This window comes from Mytilus trossulus, chromosome 9, assembly GCF_036588685.1.
Source record: "Mytilus trossulus isolate FHL-02 chromosome 9, PNRI_Mtr1.1.1.hap1, whole genome shotgun sequence".
Taxonomy (NCBI): Eukaryota; Metazoa; Mollusca; class Bivalvia; order Mytilida; family Mytilidae; genus Mytilus; species Mytilus trossulus.
Genome location: NC_086381.1, coordinates 32,059,419 through 32,074,337, shown reverse-complemented (window position 1 = coordinate 32,074,337; position 14,919 = coordinate 32,059,419). Strand labels below are relative to the sequence as shown.

At 31.6% G+C, this 14,919-nt stretch overlaps 1 protein-coding gene across 19 annotated transcripts in view; it reads right to left on the bottom strand.

Annotated features, from left to right (window-relative positions):
- LOC134685569 (twitchin-like) overlaps window positions 1-14,919 on the bottom strand; it is a 131,446-nt gene that overhangs the window by 90,003 nt on the left and 26,524 nt on the right. For 17 of the 19 annotated variants that reach the window (XM_063545375.1, XM_063545366.1, XM_063545363.1 and 14 more), the window contains exons 9-17: window positions 8,932-9,022; window positions 7,761-7,823; window positions 6,450-6,745; window positions 5,804-5,904; window positions 3,595-3,808; window positions 2,826-2,913; window positions 2,146-2,216; window positions 1,286-1,529; window positions 258-331 (exon numbers count right to left, since the gene is read on the bottom strand). In XM_063545375.1, the coding sequence (XP_063401445.1) occupies window positions 258-331; window positions 1,286-1,529; window positions 2,146-2,216; window positions 2,826-2,913; window positions 3,595-3,808; window positions 5,804-5,904; window positions 6,450-6,745; window positions 7,761-7,823; window positions 8,932-9,022 (1,242 nt within the window). The remainder of the gene's footprint in view (window positions 1-257; window positions 332-1,285; window positions 1,530-2,145; window positions 2,217-2,825; window positions 2,914-3,594; window positions 3,809-5,803; window positions 5,905-6,449; window positions 6,746-7,760; window positions 7,824-8,931; window positions 9,023-14,919) is intronic. The other 2 variants (XM_063545382.1, XM_063545372.1) reach the window with 1 other exon arrangement.

Here is a 14,919-nt window from a genome sequence, read left to right as displayed (position 1 = left end):
AATTTTTGAGATCTTAAACTTGTCAATGATAAAGCTATGAAAAGTCAAGAGAGAAAATTTCCTGCCAAAATTTCAATGGCTAATATCTCGAAAGCAAGCACGGTGACCTATACATTTTTTTTGCTCTATTGATTCCTTTATTAATCCCCTATCTTTATCAACTAGTGTTTTGAAAAGTTAATTACTTTGAAACTGAGAAGCGAACTCCCTTAAAATTGGAAGATTGGTAACCTCTTTTTTTACACTCTTTTTAGTACCTGTTCTACAACTTTTCCTGTGGGATCATCACCCAACATAGGAGTAACTTCTGGTAATGCCATGTCAGGGTTTTCTGTTGAAGAAAAAAAACATTTTCACTGTATTCAAATTCTTTTACAAATATTCAAAACAAAACTTTAAAGAAAACACATCCTATGACACACTTCCTTGTAAAGTTATAAACAGAAAGTGAGCTAATAATGGTTATTTCTATCATATCCACCCAATATATAATACTTTCTGTACATCCAAATAAGCACTTCCTGTAACTATTAATAGGTACCACATGTGGAGCAGAATCTGCTTACCCTTCCAAAGCTAATTAGATCATCCCAAATTTTTGGTGAGCTCCCTGTTTGTCAATCTTTATATTTCTATGTTGTTTTTGTTTGTTTGTCTTTTTTTCTTTTTTAGTCATGGCAATGTGAGTTTATTTTCAAATTATGAGATTGAATGTCTCTCTGGTATCTATTGCCTCTCATATATAAGTAAACTAAAGGAATATTTTTCTTTCTTTATTTCATTATATGCGGCACTTAATATAATTGTTCATTTTGTCAGATATGCAACGATTTCAAGACAACCAATAGTTTTTTTCATTTTGATTTATAAACAACACTTTCTCATGTAGTTTAAGTGAAATTCAAAAGGTTATTGTTATATTATCTGTAAATTTACTGATTGCTTTATTTAACAATTATTTCCTATTCCCTATTTTGACTAAGCAGGTGATTCAAGCATAGGAGGAGACTCTTACTCTGTTTAGGCAACCAGTCCTGCTCCTTTAAAAGATCACGTAATTCCCCTATTTTTCTTCTTTGTTTACCCTTGATTAGATTCTCCTTAATGAAACAATGTATCATAATGTTGATGATGTCTCTAATTCATGTTCACATTAGATTTTCATAAAGGCAGTGGAAGTCAAACAGTTTTCATGTTTGCATTATCAAACACGATAAAGGTATTTCTACAATAACTGTTACATTAGCCTGATATAAGCACCACTAATACTACCACTAATACTCACCACTGACAGCAAGAGTAGCTGATGTCATTGCTTTACCAAACTCATTTTCTAGGTCAATTTGATATTTGCCGCCATCATCTGGGTAAACTTCTGGGATATACAGGCGACAAACATTATCCTTGAAAGTGATTTGACAATCTTTGCTATGCTTAAGTTTATCTCCATCCTTTGACCACACAACCTCAATAGGTTCATTCCCAGCAACTTTGGCAATCAAGTCACATGCATCACCATCAAGTACTTCCTGTGTATACAATAATTAGAAAAATATTGAAAAACTACTGTCTGGTCGTTTATGTATTAACTTACATTGAAAACATTGTGCTAGGGGCTATCTTGAACTTGCAGTGTATTTTAGCTTTTGCTCCATGTTGAAGGATAACTGTGACAGAAGAAGAACTGGGCCGCGTTTAATATCGTAGCTGCTACGTAATGCTACGTAGATTTTGACTATTGAACATGTATCTATAGACTAGCTGCTACATAAATATTGATAGCAGCTACGTAGCCGCTAGGTAGCTGCTACGATATTGAACTCAACCCAGCAAAAAAGGACTGTACCTTTGCTTTTGGGTTTCTTCAAATGTGTGTATGAACTTTGTGTCATAAACTAATTATATCTTATTCCTTCTTCTCCCTTACATAATTTAAATCCAAATTTTTGTTTAAGCTTTCATTGAGCTCGACTTCAATTTCTACAATGTTAAAGCTCTTTTTACTTTAAAGTTGTAAAAGTTGTAAGTTTTAAATTTTATAAAGATGAAAGAAAATTGTCATGTTGTTTGAAGTACCTAATGATGAAATCATATCTATCCTAAATATTTGTATAATATATTAGTTGTATTGTAAAACATACTGACCGTTGGAACCAACTTTTGAGTGAATGATGGTGGTGATCCTTTAGGTACTTTTGGTTTAGGAGCCATTAATGCTAAAATATAAACGTCAAATGTTTACTTAAAACAAAAAATAAAAATAAGTTTTTGAATTAAAATATCTTATTTCAATACAAATTTTATTTCATCCTGAAACATTCAGTCAGTATATGGATTTGTCTATTAGCCCTATAACCTGTTCATGACTTGTAATTTATTGCTTATTTTAATTTGTACCTGTAACTAATAATAATCTTGACAAGTGTCTCAATCAAAGAAGATACAGCCTATTCCACATATGTTGTAATGGAAAAACCCTACCATAATTTTTCTGCAGCATCTGATTGTATATGAGATTAGTTTTCGGTGTAAAGTTGTTGTTTTTTTCATCTTACTTCTCCTTATTCATACCATTTGTATATTCTTATGAACACTGTATTGTATGTCCATTGTTTTATGACAGGAGTTTAACTGAAGATTATTCTGTTTCAAAATACATTACCTTGAAAAGATATTTGAAAAGGGGACAGACACCCATATATAGTGTAGATTTGATTTGCCTTCTCAGTGTCCCATATATGTTTTAAAGGAACAAAATCTAAACCATATCATATTCTACATTGTTCTAATTGTATTACAAAGAAGACAATTGAATTGACACAAACCTTTGAGGTCAACTCTAGCTGACCCTGATCCTTCTCCTCCAGGCGTTTGAATGCTGAACTTGTATTCACCAGAGTCCAAATCTTTTGGCTGAAATGGAAAATTGTGGAATATATTGATAAACATTGGACTAAGGTCTTATCAGGGCCTTTTATAGCTGACTGTGCGGTATGTGCTTTGCTCATTTTCGAAGGCCGTACAGTTACCTATAGTTGTTAATGTCTGTGTCATTTTGGTCTTTTGTGGATAGTTGTCTCATTGGCAATCATACCACATCTTCTTTTTTATATTTACAACTATAAAAAAAAAAAAATCCCACAAATTCCAGAATCATTTTATTCTTTTGCTTATTGATTAGCTTTGCACTGATATGGTGCCAGAAAAGACCTTTTCATCTGCTTAAAAAATTTTTATACAGTTTTAAATTAAAGCTTTTTATTACAAACATATCATACTGAAGTTGAGTCCGAACTTTTGAATGTATATCCTTGTCGCTGGTCTTTCTAGCTATCATTTTGGTCAGTAAGAGTAGATTTTCCTTAAGTTATAAGCTGTTTCCTTAATATGTGGATAATCTAAATAATAAACAATACACCTTATTGCTATTTGAAAATCTACGTCCGTTGACCTAAGAATCTGTGCTGCTTGAAAAACAATCACTTTTCCTTTGTGATGTCAGATATTTTGTATTATGACTTTAAAATTTAACTGGAATCTTTGTTATGTCCAGTAATGGCGGACAAATAGAGATAAGATGTATACACTACTTACATTTAAAACTTCACACACAATATTGTAGCAATCTCTATCTTGAGATATTTCCAGGAAATATTTTCCGCCATGTTTGATTGGCTTATTTAAGAAGTACCACATGGATGTTGGTTTGGTCTTACATTTAACTTTCTGTGTAATGCATAATCTTTTCCCTCCTTCTTCCAATGTTACTTGTGGTAATCCTTGGAACTGGGGTGGTGGCTCTGCAGCTCTAAAAAAAATAAAAACACAAAAATCTCAGCATTTTAACCAAATTTTAGCTGGCATTTAAATAAGATTTGATTATCTCCCTTTGTCCAGCAGGAATATTTCCTTGGTTTATATTTTTTCATTAGATATAATAAAAAGCACTTTTAGTGAAATAAATTGACAGAAATGAGTGATGAATAATTGAGTAGCAATTGGTAAAGAGCTTGTAGTTCAAAGATCCAGAGGGAGCCATAGTTTGCTATTTTTGAAGAATATTATATTCAGAACCATTTTTTTACAATACATGTTTCCTTGCTTCACTGCAGTTATATCTTAAAATTCATAAAACCCACTCAAGTCAAACAATTGTGTTTATCATTTAATTAAGGGTAAATTTTCACACATATATATGAGTGCTTCTAAAATGAAATAATTTATTACAGACAATTCTGAAATTCAATGTTGATAATTCATACCTGCCAACTTTTGAAAATGCCCATGGGGGTTTTAGCTCGCGACAACAATTTCAAAGGTTACAATTCTTTGCGAAGACTATTTTGCGCGTGCTGTTTTGTGGTCTAGAAAAAGTGTCATATTTGTAAGATGAGCTTACATGTCATTTTCTTAAGTTTATTTGCATGATTCTAGTTATTATATCAGCAGAAAATATGAACATGTAGCTGTAAGACCAGGAATTATTTTCATGTGTAAGGAAACTATTAATAGTTGTTTACTTTTCCAACTTAAAATTATACACAAAGAAGGACCTTTATCATGTTGGGAACAACACCTAGGGATACCCCCTCAATGTTAGGACATTAAAAACCACTTTTTAAGTACAAATGAGCACACATGATTCATATTTTTTTAGGAAACTTTTTCCAAAGGACTATACATCTTATGATATATCTCATTTATCTGGTATTATATGGTCAACACATGTCCAAGATGTTTGATATGTTCTTGGCCTTATATCTTCTTAATAATTTAAAATAATTGGACCCTTCATTTAGAAAAGCTGTTCCAAATATAATGTCAGAATTTCTCATGTTTAAGTTAATAAATCTACATTTTTCTATTGTATTTTTTACAAGAGTAAAATGACCCCTCGACTAAGGGTAGTCCCTCATTTAAGGGATTCCTCATGTTGATGTTGGGGGGGCATTATACTTTAAATGATTTGGTAATTTAATTGAATTCATTAATAAAATTATGTTACAGTAAGTGTAATGTCAATAAATTAGTGAATAAACTACTATTTATTATCTTCATGGTAGTACTGCATCATTGAAGTTTGTCAATCAGCCATGCTTTTATTCTTATTCTGTGTAAGAACCTCCTTGCAGTTGAAAAATCATTTGCCATGTTCACGATTTTACATTTCTGACCAACAAACAGAGGAATACAACACAAGTTCAATATCTAGCATGTTAAAATAATCTTGAGAGAAAACGTTTTTGATTGGCTGATTAATTTGATCATGAGAAACATGCAATTTGATTGGCTGAACACAATTGTCATCCATTGGACACAGTTCAAAATCGGAAGCAATAATATTTTTCGTGTAGATTTTCACCAAATCGTGTTTTAGAGGGTTTTTCAGGAACACGATCGTGCAATCGTGACAAAGGGTCAAAATCGTGTAGTACACGCCTAAATCGTGAAAGTTGGCAGGTATGAATATTAATTTAACAAATTGTTCAGAAACTAAGGTCCCGACCCAATCAGGCCAAGTTGATTTTAAATGGTTTCTGCACTTTTGCTCATATGTGTCCTAATTTTTCTGTTTTTATACATTTCTTTTCTTTTAAATCCAAGGTTTTGTGCAGTGGTCCTGATTAAAGTTTAGCCAGGATAACCATTTGGACACACATAATTATTAAAAAGTGTTATTTCAGTTTAATATTTTGAACAGCAGTTCTCAGGTTTTTTTGAAAATAATATATAAATCAGTGAATTCATAATGTCTTAAGTCTAGTATTGAACAGACTTTGCTATTAGTATTCCCCAAACTTACTTAGGAGGTTCATCCATATTAACAGTGATGGTAGCATTTCCTTCTCCATGTGCATTCTTGGCTACAACTTTATATTCAGCTGCATCATTCTTAGTAACATTCTGAAATAATTTAATTTTGGATGTAACGCATCTTCTGATTGGCTGATGTTATTTTGTTATCAGCACATAGACATAATTTAGTTACGTGATCGTGACATCATCAACGTTTTTTCCATGGTTTTCTACAGTTTAAAATGGAATTTAGAATTTAATTATAAGAAATGACTGTATTATTTTTTCTGTCTATTCGAAATAGCATAAAAAAATGTGGTGCACACTGTTAAATAACCTACTATGGGCGCTATTCAGTGTGCACCACATTTTTTATGTTATTTCTTCATAGACAGAAAAAATATTACAGTCATTCCTTCATCTACAACTGTCAGTACGCAGTCAATGAATTTTGTGTCACGACGACCCAGTGCAATGCACAAATATATATATATATCAAATGAAAGCATGACAACTTGATGGTAATTAACACCATTAACTATAATAATTTAATAAAAGTCTAAACCATGGCTTCAATTGGTTTAATTTTTATTACTGAAAAGTCAAAATAAAGAACTCTACTACATATATAAGGGGAGATAACAAATACTTACAATGAGATCCAAGAATGTATCATAGTCATCTCCCTTTCCATCCACTCTAGTTTTGATCCTGAATGTCTCCTTCAAAGGAAGACCACTTTTATACCATGAAAAGGTAGGTTTAGGATTAGCTTTACATTTACAATGTACAATCAAATTCTTTCCTTCTTGTTTTATAACTGGTTTTTCTGTAAACGTTGGAGCAGTTCCTGCAGGTTTAGCTGGTGCAGGTTTTTCCTTTTCTTCAGCTGCTTTTGGTGCTGCAGGTTTTTCCTTTTCTTCAGATGGTTTATCTTTTTGTTCAGCACCTTAAAGGTAAATATGGAATAGAATAGCTGTGAAAGTACAGAGTGGAGTACTAGATGCTCAAACCTGAACTGGTTGTTTAGGACAAGTATATAGCTAAACATGGTAATTACACCATAGTATCAGCTATTACTTAAATCATAAAGATTATCAGAAATTGATGTCTGCTATTTCAAATAATCAAACAGACTTTAAGGTAAGTTTCTAGTCCTCAATTCAAGTTTGAGCTAATAAATACATGACTTCCTGAAAATAATGAATAAATTGACCAATCTTTTATGTCAAATAATAAGATGAACATTATTTTGCAAAGCCATACACGAATGAAGGTTCTGGCATGTCTATTAACATATAAATGAAACAAATAAAGCCAAAATTAATCAGCAAAACTAAAATGTAAAACAATATCAAAAAAAAGCTATTCATTTAAAAAAAGAAACATTTGAATCAATTTTTTCTACAGTTTGTTGAGGTTTGAAATGGAACTTTCACTTCTACGTCACAGGTAGAGGATGCCGGTTTGTTGAATTGGTTTTAACTAAGGTTAGAACATATTTGGGTAAAAAGGCCATTTAATAAATTTGATGTGGTTGGATGGGACTCAAATCTTGTGAAATGAACATGTGATCAGGATATGGTGATCATCTTCGAAACAAAAAATGCTATTCTACTAGCAGAAGTAGGAGAAAATGTTTAATAACTTAAAATAATCAGGATGAGCAAACTGTCACATGTGTTTGAAATTGTACAATGAACTTAACCCAATGGAGTATTTTGTTCTTGAACCCTGAATAAGGAGAAATAAAAATTTAAGCTGTTGGTTAAATTTTCAAAATCAAATAAATTTTATTACAAAACATTTTTTACATTAAGTTTCTATATTTTCAATATCTTTTGGTTCAAAGGTGAAATATTGGGCGACATGTGACAGTTTGAAAAGATGACAGGTTTTATAGAGGCACATTGATCAGAATGACAGATGCATTCTGGTAGGTTAGTCACAACAAATCGTCTCACCATTTTCACCCAGATGAAAATTTTCGTATCTAAATACTTGAATAATGAAAATTTTCTTAACAACTGCAAATAAGAAAACAATTAAATAAGATATAAAATGGTATATATACATTTGGGATGATGATATTTTTACCATATTTCATACTCAGCCATATTTTATCAATTGAGGAAATAAAGTTTCAAAGTCAACAAACATTTAGTCACGATTGGTATCTCTTACGCTATGATGATTAAAACATTTTGTAAAGTATATATTATATCATAAGAATGAATAACTATCAATTCCCAATGATAAACTATGGCAATACAATATATATATGCGCATTGTTTAGCTTTTGATGATTGATCAAAATTCATCTAAAACTAAGCTGATGCATTTGTTCCAATACAGTAGAATAGTGTCAATTAATTAAGTGCATGCATTAACTAAATTATTTCTTCAAAACATTTTAATACCGTGGATTCATTATTATTCGTAGGATATCAATTTTCATGGATTTCGTGGGTACAGGTGAACCAAGAATCTAAATGTTCAATGAAATACAAATGTCTATAAAGTTGTATCTAGATCAGTGGCAGATCCAGCCATTTTAAAAAGGGGGGTTCCCAACCCAGGACAAAGGGGGGTTACAACTATATGTCCTCATTCAAATGCATTGATCAGCCAAAAAAAAAGGGGTGTGTTCCAAAAATATAAGGTTCTTGCAATTCATGAAAAATTGGTACCCATGAAAATAAATGAATCCACAGTACGTTGATTATGCATAAAATAAAAGTAAACTGGTCTAATTTGAAAATGAAAGTACATAAAACCTGGTAATTGAATGTTATGACATTAGAAATATATTTATTACATCATTACATCAGCTTCAAAGTGTTGGTTTTTGTTTCATGAGTTCAGTTAACAGACCATATAATTGGCTCTCACTTTTATCATATAGCAGTTATGTAACAATGATGTAATAAGAAATTGTATCAACATTTAAGTATTTTGTCAATTAACGAAAATAAAATATCTAAATGTTTAATTATTCATCTAGAAATTCTGTTTATTACTTCTACCTACAAGTTTACATACATATCTACGATTGATTCTACAGTAAATTAAAAAAAAAATGCAATTTACAAGGCAATTCAAAATATATCAAAAGTTTATAATTTTAGTTCGTACCTTGGAAGTTAAGAGTGATGTTTGCATTTGACTCTCCAAAGTCATTACTAGCTGTGCACTTAAATGATCCTCCATCAGTTGGTTTGGGGTCCTGTAAAACAAATGGTAAATTATCTTAGTTTGATTTTAATACACTTTCATTATACATTTTTATGTTCGTAACTTCACATGGCAGCTTTATTTGGCCTAATTATTTTTGGAATAGGAAATTCTGTAGAAACTTCCAAAACCTACTGATAAATTTAAATACAGTCAAACCTATATATAAAAGTAACCATCAAGACCAAAGAAAACTGACCTCATAGAGATAACCATTGGATTGAGGTTTAAAATACATCTAGTTATTACTATAGTGGGACAGAAGAGGGTGACCTCACAAGACTGGTCTCAACTTTATAGAGGTCACCTACTTCTACTTCTACTATATAATGACCACCTTCAACACATTGAAGTTTACGTCACTTGTACTGCGCATTGCTTTGTGAAGACATATATACAGTGAAATATAACAAATTTGTTAAGATAAAACTATTTACAAACAAGAATGTGTCCATAGTACACGGATGCCTCACTCGCACTATCATTTTCTATGTTCAGTAGACCGTGAAATTGGGGTCAAAACTTTAATTTTGAATTAAAATTAGAAAGATCATATCATAGGAAACATGTGTACTAAGTTTCAAGTTGATTGGACTTTAACTTCATCAAAAACTACCTTGACCAAAAACTTTAACCTGAACTTCACACTATCATTTTCTATGTTCAGTGGACCATAAAAATGGGGTCAAAACTATAATTTGGCATTAAAATTAGAAAGATCATATCATGGGGAACATGTGTACTAAGTTTCAAGTTGATTGGGCTTCAACTTCTTTAAAAACTACCTTGACCAAAAGCTTTAACCTGAAGCGAAAGGACGCACGGACGCACAGACGGACGAAGGGAGGCACAGACCAGAAAACATAATGCCCCTCTACTATCATAGGTGGGGCATAAAAATGAATTTACTGACTGTTGGTGTAGGTCGAGACGGCTACTTTGAAAGACTCTATAGAGTTTCTCATCACAATACTCAGGGGAAGACTGTTCCAGATTTTAATTGTGCATGGAAAAAATGATTGTTGTTTTATTTGTGTTCTGCCGGTTGGAATTTGGTATGAGAGTGTGTGCATGTTCCTGGACTGTCTGAGTGGTTGAATTAGACTGTCTGTTTTTGTGATTACAACGAGATGATATGTGATTTTATAGAACATGACAGGGCATGCATCTGTTCTTCTGTGTCCAAGGTCTCTCCATTTTAAATGATCTATCATGTCACTAACGCTTGAGGTGTTTCTGTGTCGGTTAGTCACATATCTAGCAGCCCTTCTTTGTACTTTTTCTATTATGTTAATATCCTCAGTAAAGTAAGGACCCCAAACTGAACAGGAATATTCTAGTGATGGTCTGACTAAAGATTTATATGCCTGTTCCTTTACTGAGGTGGAACTGATGTAAAGATTCAAGGGTTTCACAATTACTGTTTGATTTTAATACCAGATATGCAATGGTGTCGTCTGCAAATAGGCGTATGGTGGACTTTAGCCCAACTGGTATGTCGTTAATGTAAAATAAAAACAGACTTGGGCCCAGAACAGATCCTTGAGGCACTCCGGACTTTACAGGGACATAGCCTGAAGTCACACCCTCTGGGAAACTGCTTGGGTATGACATGATAAGAAGCCCTGTATCCATGCATTTGTTTTCCCCTGTATCCCATAGTCATTTAATTTGTGTGTTAACAAGTTATAGCTGACTTTATGTACATCTGTTTGTTTTGAGTTTTCCAGGTTTTTTTTAATTAACCTATGATGTAGTTTTAATTACCAAATGGACAAGCACCTGTTAATTCATTTCTAAAACTATTTAGATTCACTGTAATTAACATGATTTTTATATTTCACCAAATTTTGTGATCTTATCACTGAATACGGTAATCATACTGGTACAATTAAAAAGCTGCTTATAAAAACATTCTGCATTAAATGTCCCATCTCTAAAAGTTAAAAATAGACAGAAAAAGATATCAAGCAGCCAAAACATTTGTACATAAATAACATTAGAAATCTAAATAAAGAAACAAGAGCAATTCATGCCATGTAATTTTCAATGAAATGAAAAGCCAATGAACTTTTATCTGCTCTTTCTAGGTAACAGGGTTAAATCTAAACAACACATTCCTTGTTCATAAGATACCCTATCTATAACAAACAATAAAAGTAAACTGGTAAGTTTATTTGTGAACACTACCTTTGCTGCAGACAGAACAAAACCGTAAGTCACAAGACAACAGGCTCTTTTTAATATTTTCTGACAGTTTGTGGTATTTCGTGACAAAAAAAAGGCCCCAAAACTTTTCTTTGATAAGCCCAATGAACAAATAGATTTCATGATTGATACAAATTTTCATAATAAGTCAATAAATTTTGGAAAAATAGTATAAAAAGCATACTTAAATATTATGACATTTTATGAGCAAATTCAAGTTTTCTCAATAAAGATAAATGTAATGATAAGATTAAAGGGTACTTAGGGAGTAACTTATTTAGAATTAACTGCCAATAATACTTCAAATGTAATAAGTATTATGTAAAAACTGAATAATTTGGTAAATATATTCTTGCTTTCACCTTGGCATTTGTATTTTTATAGCTGACAAAACAATTAGGCACTGTCTATACCAACAGAAAATTTTACTCAACGCAACATATTCTTGCCTTGCTGCCAGAACTACACAGTTATAAAATCATATCGTTTCTGACAAGAGATTTAACCATTTTTAGTAATGCTATATGAACATGACAGACATCATATACCTTATCTTAATACGTCTTGTTCTAAATAAGTTACCATGATGGAATAAAATGAATAATGAAATATCAATGGCATCTTAACTGCATTATTTATAAACAGAGATATAAACATTAGTCCAGATCAATGGTTGACCTAGTAATATGGTATTTGCTTTGATTTTGAGTAACTTATTGAGTCTTTACGATGAACTGTTAAATCTACAGGCCCAGAGCTCCATTTTTAAAAACTTTTAATTGGATTCTGTTGGCCTGTTGATATGATTTTTACAGGCCCAAGAGCAATTTTACAAGCCAGGGCTTCCTGGGCTGCCACTCAGCGTGAAGACTGCGGTAACTGACCGTCACTCAGTAATATTGTTGGTGTAAAAGTTAAAACCCACTTTCAGGAATATTGGCTAGATCATAGTCAGTTTGTATTGCTGGAAAAAGCTGGAGTATAAAAAGACGACCTATGACCTTCAGGTTAACTGACAACCCTAGTCAATTAAGAATGGTGTCAAACGTACCTTGTCTAAAGCAGGTTTAAACTCACAACCTCAGGATTTGTTTTTATAATATCAAATAGACATATGAAATAAAGATGTGTTGATTACATCAAATAGACAAGACACAAACAAAAATTAATGTGCATTCTCTTCTTAAACTTTTCATGTATTTTTCAACTTTAAATAAGGTTATATGAGAAACTTACACTAAAAAAAACAAAAAAACAACACGAAAAATATGTTGTTTTTCATCTAAAACTTAATGACTTGCAAATCAATTATCTAACAAGGAAAAAAAAAGTTGGCATATATGCATTATGTTCCATCTACAAATAGATGCTTGAGATAAATTAAGAATTAGTTTATAAAAACCATATTCTGAGATAATATTTATGTAAAACTTAAACAATAAGTGTTCTGGGATAAGCAGGAAATAATTATAACAGGCATTTGACAGATACTTTTTGTTTTAAAACAGTTCTGATGATGTTGATATCTTGAAAACTTCACACCTGGCATGTAAAACATATGTTCTCTACATAACATTTAGTGATTTACCTGCAAAAAAATATAATGAAAAAAAGAGGTTCTAAAAGGGGGCACTGTTAAATTCTTGTGCGGCTATTATTTGCTGTGCAAAATTATTTCTTTCAATTTTAAAAGTAAAATTAGTAAAGAAAGCCTAAAAGTCAAAATCTCTTTTAATGAAAAGTGTCCATGCATCATACTAGATCTGAAGATTTAACATTACTGATAACATAAGAAACAAAACACCCTTGGCATCAACCCATCATTAGTTTTGGAAAGATTCAGTGAAGCGTATAGAATCATCTCAGAGATAATGAGAAAACTTAAGATTCCCAATAATTGATTTGATATCCATATGCTTTCTCTATACCATATCTCTTAAGTTGCATAACCATGTACTTTTCTATTACTTTAATGACTTTTTGGTACTGAAGTATAGTGAGTGCTGCATTATCTTTGTCTAATTTTTCAATATTTTATTTTTCTTTTATTACATAGAACAGAACATCTCTCCTGGCAGCATATTAGATTTAATCTTGGAAACATTCTATTCGTAAAGTTGGATTTGAAATATCTCTTTCTATAACATATGTTTATATTGAAAATTAAACTTTAATATGTAATCTTTGCTTCACATTTCTATTTGAATTTTATAAGAGATTTTATCATAATGGAATCTTTCTTCAAAGCACAATTTTTACCATCTCTGATTTTTATATAAACATTGAATATTGATTCTGATCTTAAAATACAGGATTTTATACTAAATTATTAATTGTCATATTTTTTTTTCAGTACCAAAATAGTTCTCTTTAGAATTAACTGCTTATTCAAATTTCTTATTTCAAATCTGTATATCCAACCAGTGATTTCCTTATTCCCCTCATTTTATACAATATTTTTGCTGGGATATTGATTTTAATAGTGAAACATTCTGTTTCTTAACTAAAACTGCGAGTGGACTCACAAGAGGATTCCCCAGCCATATTGATACTGCATATTGCTATACTGGAGTTTTATGATCTCCCCTTTAACACATGGGACCAAGATTATATTCCTTAATGATATTCATCAATTCATTTGCAAACAATGCATATGGGCAGGCAGACAGATGGATGGATGGCCAGTCAGATTCCAATATATACATAATCCCTAATTTTGTTTGCAGGGATAAAATATGAATATACAATCACTATTTTGTCTCAAATAGAGACTAAGACAGTTACTTACAGGGGCGGATTCAGCCATTTTAAAAGAAGCGGGGTTCCAACACCCGGAACCCCCCCCAACCCCCCCCTTTGGATCCGCCAATGACTTAAAATAAATAAACATATATTTCTCCTCTTGTAGGGGTCACTCATTTCACAAAATGTTTGAAGCTTATTAGAATAGAATGGTGATCTAAAAATCAAATCATTGTCAATAAAATCTATTACAAGACTATGTGCATGATTGTAGTTCAATTGTAAAATAATTCAAGAAACCACTTGTTCATTATTAAGCTATTTTCCGTCTAATTAATCATTAACAGAGGAATTCTTTGAGTAGAATATAATGGTTAGATCTCCTGCCTACCCCCAATCCTCTTATTTCCAAAAAAAGATTCTGCAAGCTAACATAATGAAATATTATCCCCTTACGCCATTTACCAGAGGAATTTTATTTACTGCTACAAATTACTTCTTATTGATAAAACATATTTAAATAATTAGTGGGTGTATTGATGTTAATTTCTACACTAATCAGTTACAGATATGGACAGTGCAATATATACCAAGGTCAAGGTTATAAACTTAGACTATTGTGCTAGTCATTAACTTCAAAGCAAAAAAAAAGTTGCTAGGTGAATAAGGTCAAATCTATCATATGAAGAACATATGAAACCCTTTTGTTTTCCCTGATAAGAATGCTAAATTTAGATTACATGTTTAAATATAAACATGTATACCACCCATTTCTAATTTCGGTTTCGGACAGTGCATGATTTCAGAAATATTAAAGGCACTTTTTATCTAGGTTCAGTGTTAAAACCCTGACCAAAACAGATGTTAGTTCAGTTAAAACAGTATTTTATACAAATGAAATGAGATGGACATTGAAAAACAGGTTTGTCTACCAGCTGG